General features: G+C 51.4%; 1 protein-coding gene across 3 annotated transcripts in view; it reads right to left on the bottom strand.

The window, feature by feature from the left end:
* Window positions 1–19,574, bottom strand: part of Sorcs2 (sortilin related VPS10 domain containing receptor 2) — a 353,595-nt gene that overhangs the window by 122,063 nt on the left and 211,958 nt on the right. For all 3 annotated transcript variants that reach the window (XM_021630583.2, XM_021630590.2, XM_060365433.1), the window contains one exon: window positions 8,192–8,291. In XM_021630583.2, coding sequence (XP_021486258.1) covers window positions 8,192–8,291 — 100 coding nt within the window. The remainder of the gene's footprint in view (window positions 1–8,191; window positions 8,292–19,574) is intronic.

Raw genomic sequence — 19,574 nt, 5'->3', positions numbered from 1 at the left:
TCATCTCCACTGAGGCCAGGTGGGGAAACACCCCAGCCATGGCTACACAGGATAAAGCTGCTAACCTTCCAGGCTGTGTGGTATGGTCACCTTGCATACATGGATCTTTTCAGCTGCCTTTAGACACAATTAAGCCTATCATCTCCTCTTTTCCCAAAAGGACAGAGCTGTTTGTTATTTACTGGATGCCAAGTCAGGAAGGACTCCCATTATAGAGATCTGTAGGATTAAAATGAAGAAGGGCTAGGAGGTAGGGATGCTCACCTGAGGGCCAGGTGGACACCCTGGGCTCAGCTCTCCTCTTTGGGCACCCAGAGTGACACTCAGGCCTGGGAGAAATGGCAGGACAAGAAGAAAGGCCAGCACCCTGCTCAAGACTGCTCTGCCTTCCATTATCATGGTGACCAAGACAGAGTTTTGAGCCACCACTGAAATGGTGACCTCCTATCTCTATGGTCATGAAGGAGCAGAGAGAGACAGACAGACAGACAGAAGCTAGCAGGCTGCAGAGCACTGAAAGCATGCTCCTTTCTGGCCCTGCCACATGCTGTACCCCTTACCCCGGATGATGGCATTTGGAGAGTGAGCCTTTGCAAAGCAAGTAGGCCATGGGCGTGCAGCCACCATAAAGGAGACCAGGCTTCTTCCTTAGAAGAGCCTAAAGCTGGACACAAAAGATGGGGTCTGCCACCCTGAGAGGACTGTCCCCAGAACCTACCCATGCTGGCATGGGATCTTGGACCTGTATGCTCTAGGACAGGAAGAAACAGACACTGACATTTAATTGGGTGAGTCTATGGTAAACTCAGTAGCAGCTTGAGCTAGCAGAGGTCTGTCCCCGATAACAGTGTCATAGGCCTTCAGAATACATAGGTGGTGTGAAAGTGTCCAGGTTCCAGACACAGAGCATCTCACACTGACAGTGTCAAGTGAATAGCATCTATCGGTACGAAGAAAAACACGTTCAGGCTCCAGAGACACACGAATGCAAATCCACTCGGTTCCCAATCCTTGCTGGCCAGGGACCTTGAGCAGCCATCAGTCCTCTATGAGCCTGACAATATGGCCAGATGGATAAATGGATGCCTCTTCCTTCCTCTTCTTGTCCCTCCAGGCCTATACTCTAACCATGGGGCTTTCAAAATCACATCAAGCACAAGATCCCTTCATTCTCCCATGTAGAAGCTTCCAGAGTTTGGGATGGTGTCTGTTTTGGAGTCTGACCCCCAAAGTCCTGAAACTCTGACTGTATAAGATAAGGTACTGGGACCCCCAATTTCTATGTTCTTGCTGGCCATGTTCCCATAAAGAGGAGTCCAATCCCTCCATGACTGGGATAGTCTTGGACCCATGGGATGAGGAGTGGTGGGAACGCCATGCATGGCTCAGGAACAGTAGCAGTGAGGCACCCTGTGTAAGCCAGCCAGGGAGCCCTGGAGGCAGGGATCTGCTCCCCCCTGGGTCCACGACTGTCCCAGTCATGGGGAAATGGCTTATGGTAAGAGTGAGAGGGGAGAGCTGTCATGACAGCATGGTGAGGGAGGCCCAGAGAAGATTCTGCAGAGAACCTCTCCCCCCAAAAAAAGGGGTACCTGACCTCTCTAAGTTTTGTCAGGGGGTAGTGGGAAGTTTTACATTATGTCATTTAGTTGGGGCTAGTCTGTGCAAGAGAGGAGCATGGAAGGTAGGACCATTGATTAATAGCTGTTAAAACTACAGCACTGCTGTAGTTTAATTTTCTGTCTGGGGTAGGGAAGAGTGCTGCAGGGAAGGGTGTGGCCTGATTTCCTTAAGATATGAAATCTGGCCCAATAGAGTCACTGGCATCTTAAAGAGGCAGGCCATGGTCTGACAGGGCTTGGTTATGGCAGCCTCAGATGCAAACAGGGCCGGACATCTTGGTCCTCGGTTTCGCTTGGTTAGTATTGCTATTGGTCAGATCTGCAGCCAGCACACCGAGGTCTACCAAGCTCAGTGGGTTGGTGAGGGTGGTCTGGGGCCCCTCCTTATACATGGCAATGCCCTTCTTCTCCCACACTTCTCTTCCCGCCTAGAGCGGATTGAAGCAGTTGCTGCCAGATCATCAGACCCACTCGCCCCACGGAGCAGAGCTTGATGGAGAACATCATTGAGAGTGAACTTGATTTGCAGACATGTAGCAAGACTGAGGCCTGTGAATACTCCCTGGCGGTATTCCTATGCAGCCATAGTAAAAATGGAAGCTGGCAGGGCCTGCCAATCTCAGGGCTATTCCAGTTCCCCTCAACACACACACACACACACACACACACACACACACACAAACACACACAGACGTAGCTTCTCGTGCTCTTGGGATATGGTGAGGCATACTGAGTATGCATTCTGGCTGCCAAGCTATGTGCAAGTATACTGTGACACCAAGAAAGGACCCAGGTACCTTGTGCCGGCTCTGCGAAAGCCTAGTCTAAACATGAGCATGAAGCTAAACGTACATCTCAGATCATTTCTGGTCCACAGGGAGTCAGTGTCCCTACTGGTGAGAGACACAGAGGAGGGCTGAAGTTTCATCCCAGTGTCAGCCATAGTGAGACCCTGAAAAGACGCACAGTAGGAGCCTGAGACCTTCTGAGTTACACACACTGACTCAGACTCTGAGAGCAAGCTTTCGGGGAGGATCCACTAGCTGCTGTCAGTGGCCACGGTGTGAAGGATTTCATTTGCCAGTTGCAGGCACTGCGCTATGAGGCCATACATCATCCTGTATGATACACAGTAGATGTAAAGAGGAGATGATCTTGTGAGCCGCGCACAACCTCCAGTAAGCTGAAGCCGAGGGCTAGGAAGCACAGACCCTGGGATCCAAGTCCTGGCAAGGTCCTTGTTGTCCCCATGCCTCAGGCCTTCTTTCCTCCTGGCACACCCTTGATCAGACATTAGGCCCAGGGCAGACAGTAGGACCCTCAGGCAGAACAACCTCAAAGCAGCTGACAACACAGCTAAGCGTGAACCTCAGTCTGGGAAGGATGAAGGACACACCTACTGCTGGGGCATCTCTGAGTTAGGTCTGCACTAAGATCAGATCTGGGCTCCATGCTGCCAGAGAGCTGCCAGGCTGCTGTGCTCTGAAGGGATCGGAGGGGCAGGAGGAGCCAGGCTGTCCCAGGTATCTCCAAGTACAGAAGTAGGCCTGCACTGTCATAGCCATGAAGCCTGAGCCGATCTTAGATCACACACTTCTCTGGCCCACACTGTAGAAGAGAGGAGGCAGGAACCTGGGTTACCATGAGGACCTCTGTGAGGTGGCCAGGGAGGAGGCTCATGCTGAGGTGGGGCAGGAACAAGGCCGCGGAGGAGCTCAGCCCCAGTAGACTCATGGCTTTGGAGGAATTCACAGGCAGGAGCCAAGGGCAATGACAGAGCTGAGAATTAAGGGTGCTTAGGCTCCCCTGTGGCACGGTCCCAGGAGATTGACATCAGCTGTCAGTGGCTGATGTGCAGCTCTGGGTCTGGACTTCCTCCTGCTGTTTGGGTTCCTCTGGGGATAAAGTTTGATGGGGCAGCTGAGGCTAAGGCAGTCTTGACCCACTTATGGTTGTTTTCTGACCCACCTGGGCCTCTCGCTTTCCCCTGTAAATCATAAGACTGCAGGAACCCTTGTTCTGAGGCTCTGCCAGGACATGTGTGCAAGGCTCCACACAGCAGCCCACAGGACACATACCTTCCCTGCCACCACTGCTGTCCTGCAAAATACAGGTACCGGCTCTTGGCGATACGGGCAGCTTCCCAGAAGCAGGGCTGTGGTTTGATCCACTTCTGCCTAACCTTGCAAGGCTGGCAGGTGGCTTCTCATGAGCCTTGGGGGAGTCAGGGGAATGAATGAAGAAAGGCAGATTAACTCTGTCCCCAAGCCATAGGGAGGGCCTCAGTGTATAGTCAGGGAACCCAAGAATCAGCATTCTCCCAGACCATCCACTCAACAGGCATTTTCTTGGTGACAGTGTATATGTGCGATCTTAGCATTCAGCCCAACACAGATACCTTGTATAAGATGACAATCTGTATAAATTTTTAATACAAAACATGATACTTAAAAGCAGTTTCACGCCAGGCAACCCCTCCAGATCAAACCTTCACACCTATCCATACTGTAGCACTCTTGGGGCCCATTCAGAGATGTGTTTGCCATCTAAAGCCGGTGTGGGAACCGCAGCAGCTTGGAGGGGAAAGTCACAGGATGAGAGCTGCCTCTGAGGTGGCAGAACACCACGCCTGGAGCCACGCTCTGATTATATTGCCGGCAAGACAAAAATCAAAGGGAGCTCATTCTGAAGACAGCTCACAAAGCCGTCTCTTAAGAAGCTATAAAGAGCCGCTCAGCCTGTAATTGTTATTAAAAGCTCTCCTAATCACATTCCCACTTTCCAGCGAAACTATCCATTATCCAACAACAGGGAGTGGCTCCCACAGGTGTCCTGCAGGAGAGGGCCTTATCAGCCCACACCACAGTCATCGTGGGCGCAGCGGCCAGATCCTCCCTTCTTAATCTTCTCACAAACGTGTTGTATGGGCTCTTGGTTCTCAGGCTGCATTGGACTCTCAGAGGTTCTAGAAGGTTCTAGCTAGCCTTGCAGCTGTCCTAGTCCCTGCAAAGGATGGGGTCACAATAGGTCCTCCGCCTGTATCTAGCTTGGAAAAATCATTCTGCCCCCAGCACCAGGCTTCAGCCTGGTGTATGGTCACACCTTTGCCTGGATCTATGTGTGGACGGCTTGGAGCCTGACAAGGAGGCACGTGGAGACCCAGTTGCCTCCTACAGAGAACCTAGATGGCTGAGTTGTAGACAGAGCCAAGTTGGAATTGCTTCCCTAGCGGACACTCTGCCCACGGGGTTTCTGGGAGAAGGACAGCAGAAGCCGAGCTATCAAAACCAAAGGGGGGCAATGGGCAGTCTTCAGTTTATACTCCTTACTTACACATGGGGAAAACAAGGCCCAGAGCGGTACCAGACAGCACAAGCCAGCAGACTGAGCCTGGAATATGGTAATGACCTACCGTTTTCCTGCCTCTGGCAACATGGAACTGAACTGAGCTGGACTGGCCTGGGTTGGCATGGACTCAGAGCCCCGTAAGCCTGGAAGAGTTCAGGCTACCCCTCCCTAGCAGGGCTGATTTTTGTCCCTTTTGAAACTGCAAGTGCCTCACTGCCCCGTCTCTCATCCCAGAGGTCTGCAGAGGAAGCCACAATCCTGAATGGGAACCAGCTTGCATAGAGGGTCCTTCCCAGAACTCTCTCCTGAGCCCAAATCCTGTTAACATCACAGCTTTCTATTGTACAGGCTGCCCCAGAGGCTTAGAAGGGCCAAGGTTGTGCCTCCAGTCTATGCTGGAACCTTAGGCCTAACTTCACTGCTCCCTGCCCAACCTCCCTAGGAAGCCCTCCCTATCCTCACAACATCTGAAGCTCTCTTGGTTCTTTTTTTTTTAATATTTATTATCATATGTATATAAGTGTTCTATCTTCATGTACTCTTGCATGCCAGAACAGGGCATCAGATCACATTAGAGATGGTTGTGAGCCACCATGTGGTTGCTGGGAATTGAACTCAGGACCTCTGGAAGAACAGACAGTGCTCTTAACCACTGAGCCATCTCTCCAGCCCGTTCTCTTGGTTCTTACTGCCCTCTCCCTCCATATATAGACACAGTCTGCAGGTTGCCCTTTTGAACCTAACCATACTGGGTGCCAACACTGGGACGGCTGGTACATATGACTTGGGAAATGCTCTAAGCAAAGTGGCTCTATCTATCGAGCCTGGCCTTCAGCACCTACTTCCAAAGGTCGCTTCTCTCTCACACCATCGCAGCTATCGCAAGAAGGACCCATGGCAGGCACAGAGGCAAAGGGTCTACCCTGCTCCTTCCATGCATGTGGGATTCCTGGCAGGTAGAGGCCCCCACAGCTGCTCCCCACAGCATGGGCAGTGTCCTGCCTCCTTAACGTAGACTCAAGAGAAGCTGCTTTAAGACTCCTACTACAAGGTGGATGATGAGGTAACTCTCACCTTTCCTTTCAGTTCTCTGCCCTGGGTTATGGGAGAGCAAGGCCTCATTGCTTGACCAGTTGCCAAGGAAGTGAGGTGGCTTATGGGATGCAGCAGGGAGGGTTCTGGGAAGAGGCGGAGAGAAGTAAAACCAACCTACCATCTTCCTCCCTACCTGCCAAAGCCTCAAGGCCAGGCTGCCCTGGTCCTCTGCAGTAGCCCTCCCACTTCTGTCCCCATTCTGTCCAGGGGGAAGCTTTCACAGAGGCAGAAGTCAAGGAGAGGAAAATACAAACCCAGATGACCTGCTTTAGCAGGCTTTTAAAATGGCATCCTGTTAAAAAGCAGTTGAGGGGGCTGGATTTCAGAGCGCTGCTGGCTCTTGCCAAAGACCTGAGTTCAGTTCCAAGTAGTCATTCAGTGGCTCCAAACCACTGAATCATAGCTCTAGTTCCAAGGGATCTAATGTCCTCTCCCAGCCTCCATGGGCACCAGGTTTACATATGGTGTATATATACGGACACACAGGTAAAAACTCATACACATAAAAAATAAAAACAGAAACCAACAAACAAAAATCCCTAAGTTAAAAAAAAAAAAAAGCAAGCCGCTGAGTTCTGCAGCAACTCAGTGGGGACTCCACAGCTCCTGTCCCACCCGGCTGACCTGCAGTGGGACCTGCTTCAGTCTGTCTAGCTCCACTGTCCCTTGGACCTTTGCCTGAACTACAGCCACCAGAGTACGTGGCACCCTCAACAGGAATTCCATCCCATGTTTCCATACCTCTGGGGATGCTCAGACACAGGCCTCAGGCCCTAACAGGGCTACACCTCTGGGGCTGGCCCTTGGCAGAACTTCTATTTTCCCTCCTTTGACCCATCAAACAAACAAACAAACGAAAGACAAAGCCGCAGCTGGCTGATTAACAGGTTACCCACTAAAAGTCATTTCTTTAGATTTTTAGACCCTGAAACATCTGGTGACCTTGCAGGTAGCAGCAGGAGTATGACCTCTTTACTCCTTGATTCAGTGCCTCTGCTAACACAAAGCACACAAGCACTATGCTTAACTTGCAGAAAAAGAATGTTTGTGCCTGGCCCCAGGAGGGCGGGGTGACAACAAAGTCTGGTTGGCATGTGTGTGTCTGTGTGTGTGTTCTGGAGGTGTGGGCAGCATGCCAGGAATGGAATGGTGAAGGCACCACCCAGCAGGTAGTCTTCACACCCATTGCCCCATGCCTCTCTCCCTCTCCCTGTAAAAGCTGCCTCACGTGTGTGCCTCTCAACATGGAAATCTGAGGATGAGAGCATCCTTGTCTCCTCAAGGCAAGGCCTCCAATAAACTCCACTTCAGCGTCGCCTTATCTTGTGCGCACCAGCCTTTGAGCTGTGAACAGCTGGGGCTGCGTCCAGTAACAAGCTGCTGGGATTTCTCTTTTCCTAGTGCCTCTGGGGCTCAGGTGCTGGTCTTGTGGGGAGCACTGTGCAGGGCTTACTCAAGTCTTCATGAGATGTGGGCTACATCCCATTTTCCTACTGGGAAACCAAGGCACAGAGAAGTGAACCGGGGTTTGAACTCTGCTCTGTCTGAGTCCTGTCCTATGATCTCAGAACTGCTTTTCTAGATTGAGTCCAGCATGTGGGTTGTTCTCCCAGCTTCATGCTGGGGTCTCCGGTTGGGCCAAGATACAGCCACAAATCTGCAGGCAGGGTCTTCTATGGTCTTTCCTCTTCCACATCTAGATGGGGAGCAAGGACGGGAAATGCAGAACAAGAGACAGCAAGCAACACTCTGACGTGGAACCAAACTGTTCCCAGAGAGATGACGCCCTAGAGCAGGGCCTTGGAACGGCCTCCAGAGCTCTGAGCCAGCTGGAACTGATTCAGCCGCCAGCCCTGCTGACTCTTCTCCCTGCCTGCTTGCTGGATGTTGCCTCCGGGACAGGAGAAGACGGATGTGCCCTAGATAAGCATGCAGGCTCTCTACCAAGAGCCCACCTGATAGCTTCAAATACACTCATCCAAATTAACCAAAGAGACAGGGGCTGGGGGGGGGGGTTGAATACCTCACACCAGACCAGTGTCCTGAAGCAGGAGCAGACCAGTGGTACAGGCAGTGGTACAGATCCCAAGGGGCTGGCCACCCTGGGCTGGCACACACATACCTACCTTTCTTTTATTAGCTGGGCAGATATAGAAGTTGTCGATGACAGTGGTGACACCAGGCTGGAGAGTAAGCTTGGTGTAGGTTGTCCCAAAATCTGAGGACCTGTGAGAACAGAGAGACAACTGTCAGCTCATATCCTCCAGGGGTAGGTAATCCAGCACCACCGTGTGCCAGCACAGGTAGAGCTGAGATATGGTCCTCTCCATCCTTCCAGGAGGAGCATGTCCCCACCCAAACAAAGTACAGGCAGGAGCCCGGATTCCCTTGCAGACAGCAGGTTTACTAAGGTCTACAGCCCTGTCTGGAGTGAGGACTAGAAGTCAGAACTTTTGTTATTGTTGTTTTGGTTTTTGTTGTTGTTTGTTTCGTTTTGTTTTTTGAGACAGGATCTCTCAGTGTAGCCCTCAATGTCCTGGAACTCATTCTGTAGACCAGACTGGCCTTGAACCAGGAGATCCTCTTGCCTCTGCCTCCCAAATTCGGGGATTAAAAGCATGCACCACCACCCCTCTCAGAGGCCACAACTTCTTGACCCTTCTATCTCTATGATACCTCACAAAGCCCCAAAGAGCTATACTGTTTTGTTCATTTTACAGAAGAGCAGTAGGCACTGAGAGGACAGTGTCCTGCACGAGACATCCCTCAGCTGACAAGCAGCAGACTTAGAGTTCAAATGCTGGCCTGTCCGATGCCAGGTCCCAGCGGGTTCAGCATGGCCATTGACTGACCTAAGGCTCCTCTGCTCTCATCCTCTCAGCCACTGCCTTCTCTGAATGCTCAGCTCCTCCAGGAGCATCCAGGCCCAGGCTGACCACAGGACCACAGGATAAGAGAGGAAAGCTTGGTACCTCTGAGAATCACACCCCAGAATCTATATTACCAGGAGCTGGCCCAGTGAGCTCCTGTGGGAGTTCAAGACCCCATAATTCCACACCACCTCCATTAAGTCCCCCCAATCCCTGTCCAAGGCTCCTTTTCTCTTCCTTAAAGTGAGGAGATGTAGGAGGAAAGTCCCAGTATTACACTCACTACTGAAGCCTTCCGGCCAACAAAAACAAGAGGGAGAGGCATGCTCTAATCTTGTGCTTTAACCCACTGGCACATCAGACAATGGAACTGCCTCTTCACTGAAGTGTAAATCACAATGGCTGCCTGTGATAACGTGTGGGAACTTGGACTGGAGAGATAGCTCAGCACTTGCTGCTCTTCCAGAGGACCTGCGTTTGATTCCCAGCTCCCACATGTAACTCTAGCTCGAGGGGTCCAATGTCTCTGTTCCCCTTGGGCACCTACACTCATGTGCACAAATGATCCCCATGCAGATCCACACCTACACACCAATTAAAAATAATAAAAATACATATAGAATATGTGGGAACTGCAGACTATGCCAAGTGCACTGGGCCAGTCGGGATGGATAGGGGCTCTGGCTGTGGTAAATGTTTGTGCCTAAGACCTCAGTACCAAATGGAGCCTGGGCTTGAACCCTGGCTGTGATGCTGTCTGCCACCTGTACTTGCTGTGTGACCTCAGCAGCATCTTCCCATTCTCTGGGCCTACAGAGAAGCTGGAGGAGGCCAAAGCGTCTTGCTCCGTGGCTGAAATGAGGCCATGACACCTTAGTGTAAACACTCCACCCCACAGGAGCCTTCAACCCAATTCCTCAGTCTACACTCACTGTTCCTGCAGAGTTAGTTCCTCCCTGGATCTTCAGGTCAAGCAGTTCCAGGAAGATGGCTGTGTTTACTGTCACTGGGCTTGGTGGCCACAGGTCCCCAAGGTCTTTTATAAACCTCAGGGTCACAAGACAAGAGACAGCCCACCCCCTATCTTCTGATTCTCAGATTTGCCCATCAGAGGTAGAGTCCCTGGGGACCATCTGGAGTCTTGCTACTTCAGGCTTTCCTGGGAGGACTGGAGCAAGAGAACAAAGATGACACCATGAGCCCGCTGTCTAATCAGGGCATATTTGCTCTCCAAACCGCAGAGAATTGATTTTCATTGGTAAGGGGGAAGTGAGAGGCCCCATTAGCAGAAATCGATCCACACGCCCCGGAGCCCTGTAGAAACAATGGTTGTTTATAAGCTCAGTGCCCGTAGCCTAATGCAGCTGGGTCTTCCCTGGATGCCCTTTCCAAGACCTGATCCTGTACCCCGCCCCTTCCCTCTTTCTACCAACTGCCTCAGCTCCAGTCTAACAACTACCCCAGCCTCTTCCCCGTCCTCTTCACTATAGGAGCTGCCCCCAGCTGTGAAGTCGAGGGCTTCTGTGGGCATGGGATAGCCACGAGGAGCAGCACCCAGTGACTACCCCTGTGGTCCAGGATACCTGTCAAGGAAGGGAGATAGGAAGATGCTAAGGAAGGCAGCAAAATGCAATCACACCAGAAGAAGAATAGCAATGTAGGACCAGGGGGACCCAGGGCTAGTGGGGTTACTGGGTCATAGACAGGTATGGACAAAGTGACACATGCACAGAGACCTGACGGGAGAAGGGAAAGGCTGTGCCTGCTAGGGAAAGGTACCTGCCCCTGGTTGAACAGTATCTTTGAAAATACATCAGCAAGAGCGTGCGAGAAATGCTGATCTCACAGGTGTCATCATCAGGATTAGATGAGGCCACACTGGAGGGTCCACATGAAGACAGAGGAAACTACTGGAGGGCTACAGCCCCCAGGAGCTGAAGGGAATGGAAACAGGTTCTCCAGCAGCATTCCCCTCCCCAAAGGAACTAGCTCCAAGATGCTGCCTCCTCTCAGGGTTGGAACTTCCAGGACAGCGGAGGGGTCACTTTTAGTCCCTTAACATCATATGGCATCCACAGGACACAGATGTGGCATTCCAAAGAGAGAGGGGAAGAAAGACAGAGACACACATATAGGAGAGACAGACAGACAGACGGTGATGGAGGAGAGACAGATAGAAACAGATGGAGACAGAGAGAAAGAGGGCACAGTGATTGAGACACAGACCAGGGACAGACAGACAGACAGTCAGGGCAGAGACATAGGGAGAGATATGCTGAGACACACACATAGAGGAGAGAGTGGAAGAGTCAGACAGAAAAATAACGAGGTGGGTGGGGGATACAAGGAGGCAGCGCTGCAGATGAAGGTCCAAGGGACCCTGGGAAAGGCCAAGGGAATGTTAACAAAGACACCCACAGTACCTCACACCCACCTGCCTTGCTTCTCATCTTACTCTGCCCGAACTGCTGACTCCCAATCCCCACATTCCATCCAGCATCTCCCCGCCCCTGGCCGGGCCCTTCCTGTCTCCATGCCTTGAGGCGTTCCACTGGGCAGAGTGGAGGCGTTAGGGGGCACAACATGGCAGGCAGCCTTCCTCAGAGGGCGTGAGTATCCTGGGGCTGATGTAACAAACTCCCATCACAGTGCTCAAAACACGATAGGCTCAGAAAGCTCGGAGAAGTCAGAAATGGGGATTTGGGAGCTAAAACTGAGATGTTGGTCTCTTCTGGAAGCTGAGAGACAGCCTACGTCTTTGCCTGGTCTGCCCTGTAGGGCAGGGGTTCTCAGTCTGTAGGTCATGACCCCTTTGGGGTTGAATAACACTTTCACAGGGGTCACCTAAGACCATCGAAAAACCCACATATTTACATTACTATTCACAGCAGTAGTAAAATTAGGGAGGAAGTAGCAACAAAATAACTTTATGGTTAGGAGGTCACCACAGCAACTGTGTTAAAGGGTCACCGCACTAGGACAGTTGAGGTTCCTTACAATGCTAGGCTGTGAGCATCTTTGAAGCCCAATCCCTAGGCTCTGTGTCTACCCTGATAATCAACCACCTCTGAACAAAATTCCTCCTTTCCTGGTCCCTGAGATGACAATCCCAATAGTCACCCTCAGGAATGCTCAATGCCACATGCCAAGTCCCTTCCACAAGTGAGGAAACATTTGTACAGGCTCCAGGATTAGGATGTGAAAGTATGAGTAACACCACCCTGTTGTCAACAGTGGGCATTTGATCCGGGTCTGGGGTGAGTGTAGGAGTGAGGTGAGAACAGTGCACAGTGGCTGATGGGCTGGAGTGGGCTCTGGGGAACAACCAGGTCTGCAGCAACAAGAATGGGACAGAGGAGACGTAGAGAGGGCTGGACAGGCTTTACCACACTAGAGCACTGGCCACTTGAGTCCACAGCACTTGGAATGTGTGGTCCATCTGGACAAATGGCAGAAAAACTTTAAAACACTGACTTCAAAGGCTCAGGGCTCAGGAAAAACGTAAAATACCTCATTGTCAGTTTTATGCAGATTACATATTGACATACTAATATTCTGGATATATTGAGTTAATTAAAATCATTACTAAAATTAATTTCACCTGCTCCTAGTTTTAGTTAATAGACTTCATTTTATTGCAGTTTCCAAATAACTACAAAACTGTGCAGTAAGCTCGGTTTGCCCACGTGCCTGGCTCTACACACAGCATCTCTCAGCCACTACCCTCAGAGGATACATCTGTCCCACAATGGGCCAACATATACACCATCGTCACAGAGCACATAATTCTGATGAGGGCCTCCTGGCCCAGAAGACCCAACATGACAGGCATCCAGCACTGGCATCAAGCAGAATGGAGTCTCTCCATTGCCCTAAACATCCCTAGACAGCCTGCTACGCACTTGGCCTCTAGCCATGGGTGACACTGATCTTTTCACTGTTGCTAGTTTTGCATCTTCTAGAATGTTATGTGGCTAGAGTCCCTCAGCAGGAGCCTTCCTTCTGTCTCTCACCCACAGGCTTAGGTTTCTTCCACATCATTGTTACTACTGCACTTTCTTTTTGTACTGTGACCACCAGAGCCTTGCACAACTCACATGGCCCCTATTCTTAACATGCTGGGCTCTGGACTTCGGGTCTGGATGCAGGTGAGGTGAGGGTAGGGTCAGCAGTGCCTCTGAGGGAAGGGCAGGGTCTGTGAGTCCTCACCTGGAAAGTCCTGTCCCAGTAGGTCAGCCGAGTGGCCATGTGGCATCCACCTAGAGGGTACCTGATTGCAGCATGCACCTCGCCAGCTTTGTAATTGCCGCACAGCATACTGTGTTCGAATGACCACTGTGGCCATACCTGGAATCAGGAGTTCAGACTACAGGGGTCAGAGTCCATCCTCAGGAGGGAGGGTTGGATGGTAACTTGAACTGGGCAAGAGACTGAGCTATGGAAAGAGATGGAGGGAACGCAGCGGGCACAGAGGCAAGTGACACTGCTCAGGGAGATAGCTCTCAAGACCACGGTTGAGCTGGGAGCCAGGATGGCCCTTGCTGTGGACAGGGCCTGAACGGAGATGAAATCAAGTTGGGGAGTGACCCGAGGCTCTGTGCCACTTCCTCTGGTCCTTCTCTCAGCTTCACCTCCCCCACCCTGGGGAGGAGTTCCCACCCCAGCCTCAGCCACCACTGCTCTGAGCTGCCAGGGCTTTGGACTGCCAACTCAGGAGTTGGCATCACCCTCCTTCTCTGAGACACTGAGGAATGGAGTCAGCAGCCTCTGTGGTTCTCGTCATTGCAAAAGTTGTGACCAATGTCCTTAACCTGCAGGTACTCACACCTTTCAGTAACTGTCATCTGGTCCTAGCCCTAGACCCCTAGCACCAGTCGAATGGGTCCTCATAAAGTGGGTTACGGGACAACTGGGCCTGGATGTGTCTTCCCAGTGGGCAGTTCTGTGCAAGCCCACCTGCTTCCCAAGCAAACAGACACAGCCAACAATGGTGACAGGTGTACCTGTCAGGAGATGGAAAAGATAAGTCCGGAAGGGGACAGGAATTATCGCATTTTCCCAGAAAGAGGACACAGCAGCCTCACTGGTGTCTCGCCGATGTGTCTTTAAAACCCCATATTTTTCTTGAAAGAAAACAAAGCTTCCAAGCCAAACCCCCACAGTGTCTGTACAGCCCAGGCTGACCTCAGATTCACTGAGTAGCAGAGACTGGCTTTGAACTCCTGACCCTGACCCTAACCCTGTATTTTCAAAACTACACAAACTTCAGGATTTAAGCAACCCAGGCCATTCAAGCACAGGGAAGTAGGAAGAAGAGTGAGGGTGGGCCAGGTGAGTGGGAGGATGGATTAAGTTCTCCAAGCTGCCTCAGAACCACCTCAGGCTGCGGGCTTCAACCTCGGCAATCATGCTTTCACAGTTCCAGATGCCAAGGCCAGGGTTCTGAGCCTCCAGGAAGAAATGTCCTGCTCCTACTTCCAGATCCTGGGGGCTCTGGGTCTCCTTGGCTGGTGGTTGTATCAATTTAGAACTTATCTCTGTCTTCCCGTGAGATTTGGGCCCTAAGTCCAGAGCTACATAAAGACCCCACCTTGGTAAGGCTATATATATTGTGGGATTCTGGAAAGACATGGGTTTGGGGTGTATTTGTTTAACTCCCGTAGGCAGCTGTAGTTACTGAACACTGACTGTTTATACAGGTGATTCCAAATTAGATGCTCATGGCACCTGACTCTTGTTTCTAGCTTCTGCTTTTCACTGACGACACGGGAACAGGCAGGAAGTGGATAGCACCAGAACACCCAAAACATTTGAGGTTTCACTAACCCCCAGCAGCCACTGATGCTGGAAGGAAATGCACAAGTCACAAGTCATAGGAAAGCCCAGGACCTGAGGAATGGGGAGCCCCTTGCTGGGACCATTGAAAGGGCACAGGGAACATGCAGGCATAGGGTAGTGTTGACTCTGAGAAGACAAAAGCTGAGGAACGCTTGGAGACCATCCAGGGCCTGGGTGACTGGAGCTCCTCCAACCCCTTCCCCACCCTGGCTGAGATCTGCTGGAAGCAGCCAGGGGTCATCAGTGGTACAGAATGCTCCAGCTTCCATCCAGGCAGGGACCTTGAGTGGCGCTGGGCTTGGCTCAGCCTCTGCTCCAGGCCAGGGTAGGCTGGAGAGAGGGAGGGAAGGGATGCCGCAGCCTGTCCATTTGGAGCTCAACTTATCAGCTTGCTGGCACCGTCTCTTAGGGGACCCTGAATGTAGGCAAAGAGAGTGACATTTATGGCCTCAGGTAAGCCTGGGAACCAGAGGACAACCTGTCCCAGTGCCCAGCAAGCTGTCTAAGCATGTCGGTGATGGAACTCTCCAGGCAGCACTGGGCCTGAGATTATCTCCTTCCAAAAGCTGCCAGATCCAGTCACAGTGAGGTCACCGAGATTATCTAAAGGTCTACTGGCCAAGCACACAGCAGACAACCAATGCTTGTCACACACCTTTGGTGGAGCTTTGGGCGTTAGACCTAAAGGATGTGTGACCTTACTCTAGGAGGTGTCCCTCTCTGGGAAAGCTTGCCATGCAAAACTGGGATTGTGTCCATGCACCAACCTTGACACTCAGTGGGTCTGGTTCCTAAGGAAGTGTGGGAAGGATGAGGAGAAGACAGAGAGGGGATACTAGTATTCACAAAGCCTCTCCCTCCCCAGAGCAAGGTATGCTCTTTGGGGACTTCCTTGTTTTCAGTATCCAAACTGTCCAACTACCCCCCCACCCCCCCCCCCCCACAGCACTGAGTGAGGCCATTCTATTTTCCATTCATTCAAATTAAAAATTAAAAACCCAGAGTCTAAAACCGGGCAAGTAGAAACATGGAAGGCAAGCACAGTTGGAAATTTGCTATTTGCGAATTGGCTGCTTAATTGCTGAGTGTTTGCACACATTCTCTTTTTAAAAATGATTTCATTAAGCCATTTTCATATTCTATAATTATTTCACTGGCGGGGCAATTCTTCCCTCCTCCACCGTGAGCCCTTGCCTTCCCACTCGGCTCCCACTGCTAACCTGGAAAGCATGTGCAGGTAGGAGGAGGCACACTTCCTCCAGGCAGGTGTCCCCTGGTGCTCCCCATGAGGCCACCTGCAAGTCCTGTTCCAGGGCAGGGCCTGCATTTGTGTGGGACATGGAGCCTATGTGTGTGAAGGGGGTCCAGGACAGATGCTCATGTCTGCCCTGAAAAGAGAGGATGAATGCAGAGGCAGCATCCAAGAGAAGCCAATGTTGTCCAGGGCCATCTCACGGCCACTCACCGGACTGCCCTGTGTCTGCGTACACCTTGTGCCCCATGGTAATCAAAAATCTGTATCTGACAGCCTGCGGGGCACTCCAGCTTAAACCCTCTGGAGACAAGCACCAACGCTTGTATATAGGGAAACTGAAACCATGCAGGAGAGATATAAGAACCTACCACCAAGCAAGACTTGAGCCTGGTCTCAAGTAAAGGTGGTGCATTTTGGAGACATGGATCCTGGAGGAGCCTGTCCTGAGATTTAGTCCTGCTCCTCAGGACAGGAAGTCTGACGTGACATTAGGAACAGATGACGTGCTGACCGTCACACAGTCCACTGGTTGTTCAGGGACCTGGAAGTTCTATGGGACCTTCCAAGAAGGAGCTTTGATTCCCACTACCCTGATTTCCTAATCAGCCGTCCTAGGACCAATCAGGGACAGGGAATTATCACTCTATGGGACATCTTAAGAGCAGTGGTGTCATTCAGGAAAATTCTGCAATGTGGCTTGAGAGTCTGTGTGTGAAATGAAGAGGAAGGTGTTGATCAGTGAGGTAGGCTGCAGGAATCCATGACAGAAGGATGGGGCTAGGAAGGTCACCACATAGATGCTGGCTTTTGTTTTATTCTCACAATGAGCTATGGCCCTACAAACATAATCCTAAACTGAAACGATTGCAAGTAAAAATTTCACACATACCCCATCCTGCAGAACACCCCGGAATATGCAAGCTGGACCCAGGCTACTCCAAGAGTGCTCAGGGCACTCCCGTTAGCTTTCGGTGTCAAAACCATCTACAGAGCCTACGCTATAAGGAAGTGTTGATTGTTTTATATAACTCACTGAGTACACAGATTCAGAAAATACTTGCAGCCCACCCCTTCAGCCTGGTGCCCAGCGTTGTCAGAGAGGCTCCTACATATGGCCAGCCTGGAAAAGATCAAAGCTTGCTGTGTGGTTTCTACTGAATGCCTCTGGCTTTTGCAACACCATGAAATAAAAGCAAAACCCAACCAAAACAACAGCAACCAAAAAACAGCCCATGGGACTCTCCTAATGTGAAGGGCATTTGTATTCTGAGAGACAGAACAGAGCCTCCCTACCCCACCCACCCCCGCTGTGCAGGCCCTGTGCAGCAAACTGAGGATAAATACAGAAGTATCCAATGGTGTTGGAACACGGTTGTGACTGACCATGAGCATGTGAGGAAACTGAGGCATGGGGAGCCTGATGGCCCAAAGTAGAGCAACCTCAGGACTCTTGGCAGAAACCAGGTATCAACTTCAGGTCTGTCCCAACAATTTAGGACTGACACATGGCCTGGCTCCTACAGTCCCCCAGAACCTTCCTGATGCCAATTCTCACCCACAGAAGCATCTGTGGAGCCATCCTGGCACCTAATGTACCAGAAACTGATCAGGGAATATCTTGACACAGGAGCAACTTGCCATCACCTGGGAGAATTGCTTTGGGTTTGGGCTCTTCATTAGCCAACACTGACCCTCAGGCCGCTCAGTCAGAGCTGTCATGGACTGGAGAGAAGATATAGAGGACATTGAAGGCTCCAGTTTTCTTAGGCCCGAACTCCCAGGGGGCAGATTCCATCTCCTGGGTCTGATCACCTGACCAGACTTTCTACAGACGGCTTTGGCCTCTGCCACATCTGCAATGGCCCTGATTGCTGACTGCCGTGAGGTTTGCTGGCAGACAGTTCTGAAATAAAGTGAGCTGTGCCGAGCAACCCCACAGACTCTTCTAAATCCTGTAGTCCAACCAGCAACCTGAGTTGAAAATGTGGTCGTGAACCCAGCCCAGACAATCTGGCTCCTGGCCCTGGCATCTCCTTTATTCTGAGAATTCAATCCTTTGCGAGAAACCCTTCCACAGACTTCCTAAGCTTGTCCTGTGCTGAGACCTTGTGCTGGAGCAGTGGAAAAAGAGGTATTCTGTACCCCTGGGTATGACTTCACATTGTGGAAATGGCTCAGTGCCTGCTGCTGCCTCAGCCCCTCCTCCTCCATGCAGCCCTCAGTCCTCCTCACAGACAGCGCTGAAGGGGTTAAACTTGGATGGGAAGGAGGCTCAAGGACCCTTTGTATACTGGAGTCAACTGTCATCCTGCCAGACATGTGCCTGCCTACAGGATCACACATGCACAAGGCTGACTGAACAATGGAATGATGCCAGAGACCAGATCCCTAGGGACCCAATAAAGATGGGGGAGCCCTGTGGAGCTTGGGGGAAATGTAAGAGTTTTTTGATAGCCCCAGGAAGGAATTACAGGCCTACCAGGATCTAGAGAAAATGTGGGTATTTTCTAGGGCCTGAGAAGGTATTATTTGAGCACAAAGAAAAGCCTCAGGTATATGGGGGGGCCTGGGACTTGAGGACCTGGCAGAAGAGCCACAGGAGCTGAGAGAAAGGGATGGATCAGGAATGTGGGTGGACATTTCCCAGGAGTTCCAATGAGGATGATCCTGGGGCTAGCTGCCCCAGGAAAGCGACAACAAAGGAACAAGGACAGAAATGTAGGCAGGAAACAAGCAGCTGAGAGAGAAAGCACCAAGGACACGAGAGCACAGTAGGCTGAGTTTCAAACACACACACATGCTGAGACCTTTCAGACAGTCATCTCCCTCTCAACCTGCCCTGTGACTGAGGACTGACAGTGTGCTCTTCCCACGAGGTGGCAAATGAGAGGTGACATCTCTTGGTCACCAAGGATGAAGTGAGACTGGGGAAAAAGCTGTCTGAGCTCTTCATGATGTCCCACAGGTTTTAAAGGGCATGGGTGGGACTTTCACAAAGGTTCTACCCCACCTGGCAGTCTTCAACACTTTCTTGTCACCCTCCAGGCCAAACGAAGCCCCTGTCCCTGGAAGCACCTGGCTCCCATTCTTGGCACGGACACTGCTGCTCATCCGGCACACGGGCTGTCATCTTACAGTGAACGGTGTTCCCACTTTCACAGCTGCTCTTGCCAACCTCAGCTGGGCGTGCCTCCAGGAACCCAGGCCGTGACCCTGCCACCTTCCACCCCACAGGAGGAGGCAAAGTCCCCAATGCCAAAGCCACTAGCTGTTGTAGATTCTCAAAGAGGGGATGTCAGCGACCCTAGGGATGACCTCAGCAGCTCTTGTGGCCAGGAAGGGATGATCTCCATTGATCCTGACTTGGTAGTCTGGGAAATCTACAGCACTTTTGCCTCCAGCTTTGATAGGGAGGACCACATCAGTGTATCGTAGGAATGCGCAGGCTTGTGATTACCTTACAGAGGCCAGCATACAACCACCTTTCTGAAGAGTAAGACAACATGAAAGAGGTAGGCGAGAATACTGACCATGGGCTCCTGTGCC

Source organism: Meriones unguiculatus, chromosome 12, assembly GCF_030254825.1.
Source record: "Meriones unguiculatus strain TT.TT164.6M chromosome 12, Bangor_MerUng_6.1, whole genome shotgun sequence".
NCBI classification, from domain to species: Eukaryota; Metazoa; Chordata; class Mammalia; order Rodentia; family Muridae; genus Meriones; species Meriones unguiculatus.
The sequence above is the reverse complement of the archived record's forward strand: the minus strand, read 5'-3'. Positions and strand labels throughout refer to the sequence as shown.